The sequence below is a fragment of the Pelodiscus sinensis genome, chromosome 26 (assembly GCF_049634645.1).
Source record: "Pelodiscus sinensis isolate JC-2024 chromosome 26, ASM4963464v1, whole genome shotgun sequence".
Taxonomy (NCBI): Eukaryota; Metazoa; Chordata; order Testudines; family Trionychidae; genus Pelodiscus; species Pelodiscus sinensis.
Genome location: NC_134736.1, coordinates 13244622 through 13260080, shown reverse-complemented (window position 1 = coordinate 13260080; position 15459 = coordinate 13244622). Strand labels below are relative to the sequence as shown.

At 49.6% G+C, this 15459-nt stretch overlaps 1 protein-coding gene across 17 annotated transcripts in view; it reads right to left on the bottom strand.

Annotated features, from left to right (window-relative positions):
- Nucleotides 1-15459, bottom strand: part of PKNOX2 (PBX/knotted 1 homeobox 2) — a 339410-nt gene that overhangs the window by 61123 nt on the left and 262828 nt on the right. For 16 of the 17 annotated variants that reach the window (XM_075909457.1, XM_075909455.1, XM_075909456.1 and 13 more), the window contains one exon: nucleotides 15200-15388. In XM_075909457.1, coding sequence (XP_075765572.1) covers nucleotides 15200-15388 — 189 coding nt within the window. The remainder of the gene's footprint in view (nucleotides 1-15199; nucleotides 15389-15459) is intronic. The other variant, XM_075909458.1, reaches the window with a different exon arrangement.

Sequence of the window (15459 nt, the reverse complement as noted above, 5' to 3'; positions counted from 1 at the left end):
AGAACAGAAATATTTATTGAACTCTTAGGTCTCTTCTACATAATTAACGATATTGTTACCATTTTCTGCTAATAACGTAGGTATTCCTTTTGTTGCTGATATTTAATTTTTAAAATCCTTCATATTATCCTTAAAGTATAGATACTTCGCTGATGCTTTCTCTTGACTTAACAGTTGCCTGATTTTTTTAAAAATTCTAATTTATGCTCAATGCTCTCTGTTGTCCTTTTTTCCATTTGCTATAAGATTTATTTGTGATTGTAGCACTCGCGTCCCCCTTCTTCCTTCACCATGACATTTTTTAACTAAAAAGCCTTTTTTTTTTTTTTTGATGACAGCTGGGAATGGAGACTGCAAAGGAGCTAGAGAAAGAGGAAATGTTAGCAAATGACATGGTTACAGAGCTGCCGATGGCCCCAGATCCAGCTCTCTCTGAAATTTTGCAGCCTCTGCTGCACACATCCCACCGTGGAGCATCTTCCTGAAGATTCTAATTATAGTTTTGTAGATTCAGCAGCAAATTTAACACATCTGAAAGTATTAAAGAGCATGAGACTGGTGGCAGAGGAAAGCAAAATTAAGTAAATGGCTGACACAGTTGGAGGCCTTCAGCAAGGATTTTGAAACACCTCTGGCTTTGAAAAGGTCCACTCCACAGGGGACCCTACACACCACGATCACTGACATCAGGAAGAATGAGCTTCCAAGCCCCGCGTGGGCCAAATATGAGGCTACAGCGAGATGCTTACAGATGGCACCGGCATATCTGTTATGAAGGAGCAAACAGTCTGTATGAGCAGCAGAAGGTAAAAGAAAGTCACTTTGCAGACTCAGAAGCTTCGGTTGCCTCCCCAGTCCTGACTCAAGTTGCAATTGGACCGCGCTGTGTTCCTGAGTATAAATCTAGGTTCGATACAATGTCAGTGCCTGTGTTTGTATAATGTGTACATGCATGTAGCCCTGGGCACCCTGGGTATGTCTACACTACCCCGCTAGTTCGAACTAGGAGGGTAATGTAGGCATACCGCACTTGCAAATGAAGCCTGGAATTTGAATTTCCCGGGCTTCATTTGCATAAGCGGGGAGCCACCATTTTTAAAACTCCGCTGGTTCGAACCCTGTGCAGCGCGGCTACACGGGGCACAAACTAGGTAGTTCGAACTAGGCTTCCTAGTTCGAACTACCGTTACTCCTCGTGAAATGTTTGTTACTCCTCGTGAAATGAGGAGTAACGGTAGTTCGAACTAGGAAGCCTAGTTCGAACTACCTAGTTCGTGCCCCGTGTAGCCGCGCTGCACGGGGTTCGAACCAGCGGGGTTTTAAAAATGGCGGCTCCCCGCTTATGCAAATGAAGCCCGGGAAATTCAAATCCCGGGCTTCATTTGCAAGTGCGGTATGCCTACATTACCCTCCTAGTTCGAACTAGGGGGGTAGTGTAGACATACCCTCAGAGACTGGGCTTTTGGGCTAGGTCTGTGCCCGGGGCATATAGGAACTGGGCCTCTGTCCCAGGTGCTTAGAAACAAGAGTCTCCAGGGGATGGCCCTGTGTGTGTGTGGAGGGAGGGAGGGGCGGTAGAGCTGGAACTAGACCCGGGTTTCTGGATGCCCAGCTACTGGGTCCTCAGAGACTGGACACGTGGTCCTGGAGGCCTGCGTGGGACTGGACTCTTGATACTTGCCTTGAGGGCTTGGCGTGTCTCGTGTTATTTAACCGTGGGTGGGGAACACATCCCCAGGCCTGTTAATCAGTCTCTGAGAAGAACATCGGTTTCACATAAGATGCTATTTCTCTAATTTTAACTGCAAGTGTGAACTCCTTTTGGCAGGCGCGAGAAAATGCCATCAGTGTAGCTGAACCTCTCTCTCTCTCTGTGAAAAGCAAACCGGGACAGCTTCATGACTGCACAGGGCACCCAGAGAAGAGGTTTAGTGCCTCTCCAAGGGCCTGATTATTTCCAAAGACTTGTGCTAATTTTCTGATATGATCCTCACGTCTTTGTGAGGCGCTGAGCCCTCATTACTTTTCCTGACCGATGCATTCTAATTAGATCAACACTTAAAAAAAATTCACAATAGCCACAGGACGGCTTTCCATCTCATTAACTCCTCACTTATTATTTTCGTGAAAATTACTGATAAAAATGTGCATCTCCATTTGCTGGGACTTAGAGCCTCGTCGGCTCATATCTAACATCTCTCTCATCACCCTGGATGCGAGCCGTTGCTATAGCGACTCACAATAATAGAAACTAATAAATTACAAACGAGATGCTCGTTGAGCAATTATTGTTCTCTTTTATGCAAGTTTCTTGCTAATTTTGATCATAAGGGGAACTACAATAAAGCATCAAAGGAATAATAAGTCCATTTCTAGAGAATATTAGAATATAGAAAAAGGCCAGATTTTAGATCCATGATTAAGTGATTTGGCTATTTGAGTAAATCTAAATAAGAGATGAAATTTTTATGGCATTCTTTTTCGCTGGTGCAATACTGACTGGATACCACATCAAGTGCCTTGCACACTGTGTGATTCAAATCAGATATGCTGTCTGGACTCTCCACAGTGACCCTTTATGGGCAGAATACTAGCCAGGGTGAACCGTTCGTTGGGGAAGCTAGCCCTCCCAGCCCCGCCCCTTCTGCCTGAGGCCACGCCCCTTCCATGACCACCAGAGATCAGCCTATCCATTGTGGCCACTGACCCCTACAGGCTTACCGCTACCCTAGAGTGCTGGGGGAGGGAGGGCAGGCAGCATGGCCCCTGCCCCCCACCTCGGCTCAAAGTGTGGGGTTGCTGGGCAGGGTTCCAGGCCCTGGAGTGTGGGGAGGCCAGGCAATGCAGCCCTAGCCCCCCACCTCAAGAATGTGGGGAGCTAGGGCACCCAGCCATGGATGGAGAGCCCTCCGGGAGCAGGAGGGAGACAGGGGGTGGAGTGAGGGCAGACTCAGCCTTCCCCTGCCTTGACACCCACTTCCCATGATCCTACCCCTGTGCCTGGCAGCATGGCCATGGCAAAAGGGTCATGGTAACAGCGGGAGAGGAGCAGAAACACACTACACGGCTGAGATTGCTGTCCAACGCTCTCCGTACAGAGGTGTTCTCTAATTCTGCTGCTTCGCACCCACTACCAAGAGAGGAAGCAAGATCCTATCGAGCACAAACAGAGCTCTGCTTGCTCCCAACTCACTCTGTCATGTGCATTTCCTGTGGTGCAGAGAAAGTTTGCAGGAAGTTTGCGGATGACACTAAGCTAGGGGAAGAGGTAGATACGCTGGAGGGCAGGGTCCAGAGTGACCTGGACAGATTGGAAGGTTGGGCCAATAGAAATCTGATGAGGTTCAACAAGGACAAGTGCAGAGTCTACATTGGAGATGGATAAATCCCAAGCATTGTTACAGGCTGGGGACTGACTGGCTAAGCAGCAGCTCAGCAGAAAAGGACCTGGGGATTCCAGTGTCTCAGAAGCTGGACATGAGTCAGCAGTGTGCCCTTATAGCCAAGAAGGTTAATGACGTATTAAGGTACATTAGCAGGAGCATTGCCAGCAGATCTAGGAAAGAGATTCTTCCCCTTTATTTGGTACTGGTGAGGCCACATCTGGAGTACAGTATCCAGTTCTGGGCCCCCCCATTACAGAAAGGATGTGGACGCATTGGAGAGGGTCCAATGGAGAACAGTGCAAATGATTAGGGGGCTGGAGCACTTGCCCTACGAGGAGAGGCTGAGGGATTTGGGCTTCTTTAGTCTGCAGAAGAGAAGAGTGAGGGGGGATTTGACAGCAGCCTGCAACTTCCTGAAGGGGGTTCCAAACAGGGTGGACAGAGGCTGTCCTCAGTGGTGGCAGATGGCAGAATGAGGAGCAATGGGCTCACGTGCAATGGGAGAGGTCCAGGCTGGTGATTAGAAAAAAAACGATTTCCCCAGGAGGGTAGGGAAGCACTGGGATGGGTTCCCTAGGGAGATGGTGGAATCTCCGTCCCTAGAGGTGTTTAAGTCCTGGCTTGACAAAGCCCTGGCTGGGATGATTTAGTTGGGCTGGTTCTGCTTTGGGCAGGGGGCTGGATTCGGTGACTCCTGAGGTGTCTTCCAGCATTGGGATTCTATGAATCTATGACCTGATTTTCCACTGAATTGAACCGTAGGTGATCCCTTGCACCTGCACCGTTCTGAATGGTTCGGGTCTTACAGCCCATCTGCACTCACTTTGCACAGATGTAAACGATAACAGCAGACAGTCGGTTTGGTATTTGGCCATGAAGTCCTTGGTTTGAGGGTTTCAAGTTTTCAAACAGACACTTCCCCCTAAGCACAACTTCCAGTGACCTGCAGTACTAATGGGAAATGCCACTCCTAATAGTTAACTTCTCGAGATGAAGGGATGCATTCTGCACTTAGACAAATATCTAAAAGGGTCTTTTGGCCCTCGCCGCACAATGACTTTGATGTGCCTTCTTTATAAGTACCTCCATGGGGAAAAGATTTCTGATATTAGAAAGCTCCTTAAACTAGGAGTCAAACGCAGGACAAGGTCCAGTGGAAGTTGAATCTAGAAACAATATCAAAGTAGAAATAAAGTATTTTAACAATTGGTAATCAACCATTGTTTTTGTTTCTCACTCTTTCTCGTCCTCTCTCATACTTTTGCAGGGAGTTAGGAGGTGAGGGGGAGGTTAGACTGGGGGAAAAAATGGGGAATAGCTTCCAAAAATTAAAGCATCTTATTTTGATTTGTATTTGACTCAAATTACACTGAAGCAAACATTTTCCATTTCAAATCTAATACATTTCATTTGGACAAAAAATATTCAATAAATAGAAAAGAAATGCCACTTTTTGACCAGATCTCTCAAAAGTGTCTGAGATGGGTAATGGGGCACATGACATAGTAGGAGACGCTGAGAAATTTGGGCTTATTTAGTCTACAGAAGAGAAGACGGGGGGGGGGGGGGGGATCTGATAGCAGCCTTCAACTACCTGAAGGAAGGTTCCAAAGAGGCTGGAGAGAGGCTGTTCTCAGTGGTGATGAATGGCAGAATGAGGAGCAATGGGCTCAAGTTGCAGTGGGGGAGGTCCAGGTTGGATATGAGGAAAAACTCTTTCCCTAGGCGGGTGGGGAAGCACTGGGATGGGTTCCCTAGTGAGGAGGTGGAATCTCCATCCCTAGAGGTTTTTAAGTCCTGGCTTGACAAAGCCCTGGCTGGGATGGTTTAGTTGGGTTGGTCCTGCTTTGGGCAGGGGGCTGGACTCAATAACTTCTGAGGTCTCTTCCAGCCCTAGGATTCCTGAAGAGGGATTAGCGGCAGAGAGAAGATGGAAGCAGGATTTGGGTAGGCAGTGGAGAGACGCTTGCTGTGCTAGACTGGGACTCAGGCAAGCTGGGTTTTATTCCCAGCTCTGCGACTGACCAGCTAGCCCCGCCCCGCTTTACCTGTAGCCAATGGCAGGCCTGGAGGGAGGATAAAAGGAAGACGCCTGCCTCAGTGAGGGGCTGGTCAGCAAGGAGACAAGAGCTCCTTTTCAGGCCTGCTGCTGAGACCTGGAAACAAGCCGTGCCCCTCTGCGTTCTCTCTTTACACGTGGCCTGGTGTCACGTGGCACAGAATGGGCTGCTACCTGCCCTACGCCAGGCCGAGGGGCTCAGCCAGCATCTGGAGTGTGCCCAGCCATTACTGCAGCCCACCGGAGGGGTGGGCAGGGAAGGTGCTCGGGGAGGGAAAAAGAGGGGTCAGTATTTGATGCTACCAGCATTTCAAACGCAGACAGTGGGCTTGGGAGGGAGTGAAAAGAGGTGGGCCTGGCATCACAGGGGTTAATCGAAGCCTTTTGGTGACACTCTCCCGTCATGTTCTTTTTAATTTCATTTTGACAGAGATTTTTCTGATGTTCTTTACAAATGGCTCCAGCCAAGCATCCGATGTCAACAGAAGGGTGACAGGAAGGGCACCATAATTGTGCTTGGTGCATCAGAAGCTCAATCACACATCGTATCAGGCCCTCCAAAGCAGGGATGTCCAATAAGCAGCCAACCAGCTGGGTGTGGCTCACCAGAGTTAGACCTTGGCGGGCGCTGGAGGCTTTATTTACCTGGGCCTCCCCAAGTATGGCCTCGCACGGCTCCTGTTGGCCATGGTTCACCATTCCTGGCTGCAGGAAGCGGTGTGGACAGAGACTCTGCTTCTCGCAGCTCCCATTGGCCAGGAACGGTGAGCCACAGCCAATGGGAGCGGCAAGCGGCCGTATCTGTGGACACGCAGGTAAGTAAAGGGGCAGCAGCCCACCAGCGGCTAATCCTGGTGACCTGCATACCGTCTGTGGGCGCTTATTGCCCAGACCCGCAGGCTGTGGCACATTTGTCAGTTGTGCAGCAAACCAACAAGCCACGATTAACACTTTAAACCGTTTTAAGCAAACAGGGTTTTTTCACCCGACAGCTTTGCACGTGCTCAATAACGATTTCCACATGTTCCCAGCAAAAGACTGATGACATCAGACAACGGCAGAGGCCTGTTGAACAAAAACTATTTTATGGCTCAAAATGCCATCTGGGTCCCGTAAGCTTTCAAACTGGCTAACCAAGCACGCCAATGGCTGCAGGCTGGAGGAATATTCTGCCCCTGCCGTTCAACCTAAGTTCAGCGACTACTCCATGGCAAACAGAACAGAACTCTGTGTTTGAAGTGACTCGTTTGGGGTCATTTATGACGTCAGCCTGCTCCTGAGTGTCAAACGCCAACATTTTTTAATGATAGTAAATCCAGCTGAGCCCTTTGGCATTTTCCTCTTTCTATTTGAGGAAGTGTTTACTTCCCTCTCAGCAAACGTCTCCCCTTCTCCGACCCTTAGCTCAGTGATGAGCAGCCAGGCAAGGCATGTGAAGCCTTGGTTAATAGTGCATGGCAGACCGAAGGGAAGCCTGTGGTTTCTTTTCCTGTGAAAGAGTCATTCCCTCTCATAAGCTGCCCCCAACAGGGAAGACTTTCATTCCTGGGAGTCAGGGGAAAACTGCTGTGCAGCCCATTGCCTGCTTTTGGAATGCGCCACATTGCACCAAATAGGGATTTTAAAAACAATTCCAGACTAGGGGTATGTCTACACAACAGTGCTAATTCAAACTAACTTCATTCGAATTAGTTAATTCGAAATAAGCTAATTTGAATTAGTGCATCTAGACCTAAAAACCAATACACCAATACACTCAGGACGCTTTCAAGAACGACGCATAAAAGTGGCAAGTAAATGGACTTGAGAGAGGTTGGTTTCCCCAGCTGGTGATTTCCATGGCAAAGCATTTTAGTTTGCCAGGGGGAGCAAATGGATACACTTTTAGAACACAGTCCCTCCTGAAAGGTCACCTGAAACCCCAGCAGAGAAAACACTTACGGGGAGCCTGTTTTTAAAGTGTCGGCCACACTGGGTTGGTGACAACATGGGCTGCTGCCAGGGACATTAATATGGCAGCTCAGACTGAGCACCGGCGAAGAGGCGATGCTTCTCTGGAAGGGCCATATGCCATCCCAGACAAGTACTGGGGATAACTGCTGATAACTATTGCCAGAAAGTGACTGACACGGGTACAATTCCACTGGCGTCTAGGGGATGGAAACAGCCTCTTGCCTCCCCCTTGCTGCTACCAACCACGTCATGGGTTTGGCACACGTGTGCACGAGTACCCCAAGTTCTGCATGGTGTGGGGATGTGAAAGGGGCAGCGTGGCATGGGGAAAGGGAGACGCTATTGGGAGGGTGATCGAGTTTATCAAGGAATATATCAACAGATGACTGATCATGGGCTATGAATATCTGCATGGGGAGAAACATTCTGATGGTAAAGGCCTCTTTGATCTAGCTGACAATGGCACAAGATCCGGTGGCGAGACATTCAACTAGAGATATTCAGACTGGAAATAACGTGTGTGTTTGTGACACTGAAACAACTTGACTTGGGAGCAAACCCACCACACCTCACGACAAGACTTTCAATCCAGATCAGATGCTTTTCTAAACCACAGGCTCTAGCTCAAGCTTGGTACAGGAACCACTGGACTTCACTGACCTTTGTGGTGCAGGAGGACAGACGAGGTGACCAGAATGTCTTTGTAACGATTTTCTTTTTTTTACCGTTGTTGCTCACGGAGCAGAGATTTCCAGGGAGCTCTGCTGAAAGATTCCCTCACCCTTTTCCTGATTGGTTAGCATTATTCATTGAAATGCACTTTGCTGTACCCCTTCCCATGATTAATGTCATCTGCCATTCATCGTTTTACTGAACTGTGTAGCTTTGACAAACCCTGCTGGAGCTCCTCAGAGTCCTCCTAACGATTCTACGTAATGTTGAGTTGTTTGCAAATTTTGACACTTCATTTGTTCATTTCCTTTTTCAGACCATAAAAATAAATAACCCCTAACAGATGCTAGAACAGCACTTTGGGGCATGGTTGTAATAACTGGACCTACAAACTTTCCCTAACTGTGAGTTCAACTGTAAAAATTGAGTGAAAGTTCATAAAATGTCACAATAACCTAAACACAAATGAGGGGGAAAGGGGTAAAAAAGAGCAAGAGAGAAAGCAAATTAGTCTAAACAAAAGGGCCTCCTAATATAACTCAAGGACGGGGTTATGATCATGTCTGCAAAACAAGAGAAGCATAGGACTAGCAATCAATGAGTGTTTTAGAAATCAGGCCTCATTGGTAGACAAAATAACGAAGGGCTGGGGGATAAGCAATCCCACCCATCTCTCCCTTTGGGGTCCTGTCATGGGTTTCCCCACCCGTTGTGGGGTCGGGCGCCCCGGCTGAACTGGGGTTTCGAGTGTCTTTACGTGGCCCCCGGTTAGTCTGACCCAGACTGGGCCGCCGGCCGTGAGTGATCCTTTTGTTCCTCCTCCACTTACGGCAGGAGAGAGGGGAAGGGGGTCCGGGCCCACCACCCCACCCTCGCTCCGGACCCCGACCCAGGGCCCTAAGGTGAGGTCAGAGTCCTCACACAACGGAGGGGGTATCTAACCCCAAACCCTCCGTTCACGGGTTTCGCAGCCCCGCCCTGGGCCACTTCTTCCCCTCCTGTGGGCAGCGACTTTACCCTCCTGGTTGCTGCCCGTTGGAGTCCCTTACCCAGCTCGGCCTCCGTTGGCCACCTCCATCTCCCTCCGTGTCTCCTCCCGAGGGCCTCCCCAGCCCTCTTTTAAATTACCCGCCGTCAGCCTCTGGCTCCGCCCCCGTGCAACGTCCTCAGCATCCAGAGGCCCCGCCCCCGGCGCGGAGACGTCAGTGACGTCATCAGCTGGAGCCGGGGTTTGTTCTCCCCGCCCTTCACCGCCCATGCCGGCGTTGTTCCCGCTCGTCCACGTCTCCAGGCTCTCCCAGTGGGCTCCGGGGTCGGTCTGAGTGCGGGGCGCGGCCGTGCCGGATGCCGCCCCGTCACAGGTCCTTAATGTAAAAGGAAACTAGAGGGGATGAGGACCAAGGCTGAGAGGAAGATAAAAGAACAGGAAAGAGTGAGATTCACCATCCTGGCTGCCGCCACCACCACTAGCTCCTGGAATCTACCGTGACAGCACTGGACAGTCTCTGTCTGAATTCCCTAAGATGTCCTGTCTGGAGCAGGCCAGAGAGAGGAGGCGGCCAGATGATACGGCACCTCCTGATTAGCACCTGGGAAGAGAGACGGCGTCACACACAATCTCCCCATCCCTATGTCTTCTTTTCCTTCCCCACCTTATTTCATCAGTCCTCTTCCGAGAATCTAGCTTAGCTGGCCAGGATGGAATTTCACAACACTGCTGTAAGCCTATAGCCAGAAGGGCACCCCAAAGCTGTGCCCCAAACAGCCGGATGCTGCAGGCAGGTCTTGGAGTGGCTGATAAGACCATAGGCAGGACCTGTCTCTGTTGAGCAGTTTGGCTGCAAGTGAGGGCCAACACCAGAGACACAGCCCAGCACTCCTTTGTTTGCTGTTCTTCCTTTTGTGTGGATCTGTCATGCTTCGGTTTTTAGGAACTGCCATCAGACTTGAACAACAGTGACAATAAGAGCACCAGCCCAGCTCAAATAACCTCCCGTCTTTTCCCATGCAAGGACTGTTAGTCGCCTCTTGAATGCTTCCAAAGAGACGGTCCGAGGGAAGACAAGGGAGCAGTCTCTCTGAACACTCTCCAGCAAAAGGGAACGGAATAAGAGCTGTCGTTAAGACCAAAGCCTTCTTTAACACCCAGCCTTTCAAAGGAGCTGTAATAGAGATGTAGCCGTGTTAGTCTGGTCTTGCTGAAACAAAAGACTGCTGCATAGTCCTGCCTTTTGTTTCAAAGGAGTTGTTTGTCTTCCTTCCGGGAGTGGTAATAAAAGGTTAGCAGCATTTTCAAGGTGGATTTGCCATGGTCCTGAGCAGGTAGAAGTTAAACCAAACACTGCCGAGGGCTGGCCAGTGGGAGGCCAGCCATAGCAATGCCTTGGATGCTCTGCACCTGTGTATGCCATCACATGCACAGAGCAGCACCCATCGGTCACCTTGTGCTCGTCTGGAGACCAACCGTTTATTCCTACTCAGCTTCTCCTTGAGGTGCCATGGTCAAAATGGGCCTAGATGAGAAGGGAAACCCATTTCCTGTATGAAGCCCTGAGGCCTTAGCACTATCACAGCCTGTGCACCTAGGTGCCGTCTGTACATTTTTGCAGGTGGGTTCGACAGTTCTGTTCGCCTGTGTAGCTGCTGCTCGTATTGAGGAATTGCGTATTTTCATCATCAGCTCAGCTCGTTTAGGCTCTGCCTTGCTGTGAGCTAGGGCTGTGATCTCGGCATGCGGATGCTGCTTTGGCTGGCTCTCCTCCCGCTAGCTGTGTAGCCCAGGTAGCAAGGGTAGCAGCAGCAGAGGCATGTCACCACTGTAACTGCACTGCTGCCTGAGGTGCTGCGGAAAGGAATCCCTTCCCGGCTCCTACCTTTCAATTTCCCTTGGATTTCATGGCTTTCTTGCTACGTTTTTTCAAACAACTGAGGAGCCCTCTTTCTACAGCTGAGTGTGTCCGTGCTAGGTCTGGAGTCCTCTCCTCCAGAAGGCTGTTGGACACAATTGTGCTGTGGGCATGCTTACTGAGGGTGGCTGTGTCTAGATTGGCAAGTTTTTCCGCGAAATCATCTGCTTTTGCGGAAAAACTTGTCAGCTGTCTACACTGGCCGCTTGAATTTCTGGAAAAGCACTGACGATCTCATGTAAGATCATCGGCGCTTTTCCGGAAATACTATGCTGCTCCCATTCAGGCAAAAGTCTTTTTCCGAAAGACTTTTGCACAAAAGGGCCAGTGTAGACAGCACAGTACTGTTTTCCACAAAAAAGCCCTGATCGCGAAAATGCTTTTGCGGAAAAGCATCCTGCCAATCTAGACATGCTTTTCCGAAAATGCTTTTAACGGAAAACTTTTCCGTTAAAAGCATTTTCGGAAAATCATGCCAGTGTAGACGTAGCCGTGTGTACATGGAACAGCAAAGCGCGCTAGAGAAATGTGATTTGTAAAACACTCCAGCATGCTGCACCTTTGTGTAAACTATGCTAGCCTGAAGCAGGTACCGTTAGTGTGCACGTGTGGGGTATTCATGGGGCCCTTGGAATGCAGCACGTTAGAGCACTATCCGTCTACATGGCACTTAAGTCCTTAGTAGCTCAACTCTAGGACTTCACAATAACTATTCAAATCACGTGTTCTCATGTTTTGTTCTTTGACTGGAAGACTTACGCATTACAGAGAGGGACTTTTACACGTCTGTATGCACAAGCTTAGATTTGCTTTTGGTGGACAGTCAAGCCTTTGGATTTTAGATTTGCTTCTCACAACTACTTGTGCTAATAAACACTCAGCCCTAAGCAGAAAGCTGCCATGGAAGGGTCATGAACACAGTGGGACTGAACACATGAAGAGAAGCTTCCCCCCAGAAGAATGCCATCTTGTGTAATCACATAATCAGATAGTGCAGCCTCCAATACCGGATTGAAGGCAAAAATCGTGTGCACATTTCAACCCAGGTGTGCTCACACTGTCACTCCCACGCACAAAACAAAGCTCAGTGCAGAATGACCGGGCAGCCATTGTGTGAAGAAAGGACTATTTCTGCATTGTTCCTAGAGCGACTATGCAAATGTCTGCAGTGCTATTGGGAGCAGAGCACTCTTGGAGGCGGGTCATTTTGCAGAGGTTCTTTGGGAAGGGCTGGTATATGCAGGGTCATGCCGAGTGCTCCAGCGCCTGCAGAATCCACTGGAAGTTTCTCGTGACCACACGGCAGAGAAAGGAGCATCGCTTGAGAGGTCAGCCTGAGGCTGCTATAAGAAGGTGGCAGCTGCCCCAGTAACTCCAAGACCTAAGTGTGGAGTCCCCTGCCAACCCTCCCGCTGCAGAAGACAATGTCTGTGGCAGACGGAGAGGAGCGGCTCTAGTGCAGATCACACTCTTCCCCTTCACCTGAAACAAACTTGCAATGCAACCCCCCTGAATTTACGTCCCCAGACATGGGGGACCCTGGCATGGGCCATTTCATCTGAAGCTTTCACAGAAGTTTCAAGGCAGAAGGGCTCTCCCATGACAGTCTGTTTGCCAGTCTTTCTGCCGGTAACATACTGACTTTTCAGCCCTGCAGCTGATCCATTCCAGCGTTTCAGGGATGTTCCAGGCATCAATGACCACAACTATATTGACTGGGGGAAAATATAGAGTCCCTGTTATGGGGCAGGGAGGGGGACCTTGGAATGGGGGCGCACAGAGCCCCTGCTTGGGGGAGATTAGGGAACTCATATGGGGAAGGAGTCCTACAAACCTGCTTCAACAGGGGGAGACAGCGCCTCGTCTCCAGACACCTCAGGCCTTGGCAGTGCCTCATCGCTGTTATCTGAAAGGCGCAAGTCCAGAAAAGACTCTCCCAGTCTCCTCTGCGGTGAAGACTAAAGCTGTGTCTACACTACAGGGCCTGGGCCGGCATCACCTCCTAGCGGAGATGTAGCGAATGCTGGCAGAGGGGGGCTGTGGGTGTAGCAACACCACCTCCCAAGTTGTTAGCCATGCTGACAGATGCGCTCGTCTCTTACTACAGCTGGGTCTACACTGCAGGGAGGGGGCTGTCACCATCGCTATGTTGCTACAGGTGTCGTTTTTCACACCCTGACAGAGCTATGATGCCAGTGAGCGCAAAGTATAGACCAGAGCTGAGGAAAAAATTGTGAAACTTCCAAGGAATTTCCTTAGCTTCTTGAACTTTTCTCTGGTGGCATAAACCCGTCCTCCTGCAGGTATCTTCTGGGGCATCTGGCATTGGCCAGTGTCGGCAGACAGGATACTGGGCTGGAGGGACCATTGGTCTGACCCAGTCTGGCCGTTCTTATCTTCTTATGTTCTAGTTTTTCATTGATATCATTCCTGGTTATTTTTAAATACCTCGACTGACGTCCTCTTCTCATTCTCTTTTAGCGTCTACATTTTCTCCTTACACGCTGCCTGATGCAGTCGATCTTCCATTCCACTGGCTTCTCCAGGGTTGGATTTCCATTTACGACTTAGTGCCAGGCTTCCCTTCTCGGGAATGGCCATGACTCCCAGGAGCTCATCCTGCACCGAAACGCCAAGCAAAGAGCCCTACAAAAAGCCTGGGGCACTGCAACCCCTCGGCTATGTCTACACTCTACCCTTCTTGCAGAAAAGCATATGCAAATGAAGCTCAGCGTGGAATATCACCACGCTTCCTTTGCATAGTTAATGAGCAGCCGTTTTTGGCAAGAGGCTTTTGTGCAAAAAACAGCAGCATAGATGGCTCCTGAAAATATGAGGAAGAATGGCTCTTGCTCAAGAGTGGGTTTTTGTGCAAAAAGGAGCCGTCTACTTGGCTCTTTTTTGCGCAAAAGTCTCTTGTGCAAAAACGGCTGCTCATTAACTATGCAAATGAAGCGTGGCGATATTCCACATTGAGCTTCATTTGCATACGCTTTTCCGCAAGAAGGCTACAGTGTAGACACAGCCAAGCTAGTCGTTGGCAGGCAGGATGGAATAGCGCAGCAGCAATGCTCTCCGAGGCCCGCCCTCGAAGCTGTGTGCACTGACTGGCAGGGAGGAGGTAAAAGACAGCGCTAGCGAGCGGTGTGAAAGGAAGTCCACTGCCTTACTGCTCCTCCAAGGGCACAATCCTATGGAATTCTAGAAGAAACTCAGCAGAGCAATTCAAAAGGACAAACTCTGAGCTACGTGGGAAGAAAAAAAGCAAGGGGTTGCTTAAAAAAGTGTTCACAGGGATTAGGCTTCAGTCATGACATTTTTGGGCCAGGTTTTTGTTGCTGCAAGATCTTGTTCCCCTTTTTATGGTAGAACAGACTAATTCAGTAGTTTGTATCTCCATAAACTTTCAAACTTCACAATGCAGAGCTCTGGTTATTTTAAAACTTCTCAAAGTGAGGACAAAGATTTGTCTAGATGCAGAGTTAGTGTGCGGGGCTTAAACAGCCGTACACCCCGGCGCCCAGACAAACAGCGGGCAGCGTGCTAGAACACTGCAGATTTACACCCCGGCTTGCTGGGCACTAATTCGCCATAGAGACACTGAGCATTTCCCAGGCTTCTAATTAGCTTATGCTAACGTCACGGCATGCTGACGTCCACCCGTATGACAGCTCGGTTTCATCATTCATAAACTTTTGTGGTTAACGCTCCACCAGCCAGTCACCCACTGGAGTCATGTTTCTGAGAATGAGCGCTCTGCGGCAGCACGGCATTCAGAGCTACCCAGCGACACCCACTCTGCCCCCTACACCCATTTCCTCCGATGGCGGCTTTGTGCAGGGTCGCTCTGTGAGCAGCACAGGGGCCGTTTGCTTCCAAACACCCCTGTTCACAAAGCCACAAAAATGACAAGGTCCATTTTCAACAGTGCCCCTCGTTTTGAGGTGTTCCCATTTTTACTGCCCACCTGGAAACACTTGTTGTTGATTTCTAGAGGTGTTGAGCAAGTACAATGGGAAGCCAATGGGAGCTGCAGATACCGAGTGCCTCTGAAAATCAGAACCAAAGTGTCTTAAATCTCCTGGATTCCTCTGCTAGGCTCTCACAGCCCTCCAGGAAAATGCACCTCCTGGCAACTGCATCAAAATAAGGAGGAACTTTATAGGTTGGGTTGACAATAAGGGACTAGGGAAGCATGTGTGGTGGATATTTTTAGCCATTACCTGTGGGTGTAGGTTTATGGAGGGCTGGTTTGGGGAGTAGGGCCCCCCAAGATCATTCCTGAGTAGGTTATCGCTGTGCATCTTTGTTTTGAGGCAGGTGATATAACGGTTACAAAAGTCCTTGCACAATTCATTCACCTTCTCCAGCTCCAGCAGATGAATTCTCAGGACCTGAATTGCTTTCACCATCTGAGAGGGATAAACAAAGAGAGGAGGTCAGAGCATATCCACTGGCTTTCTAGTAACTACTAGACCTAAGG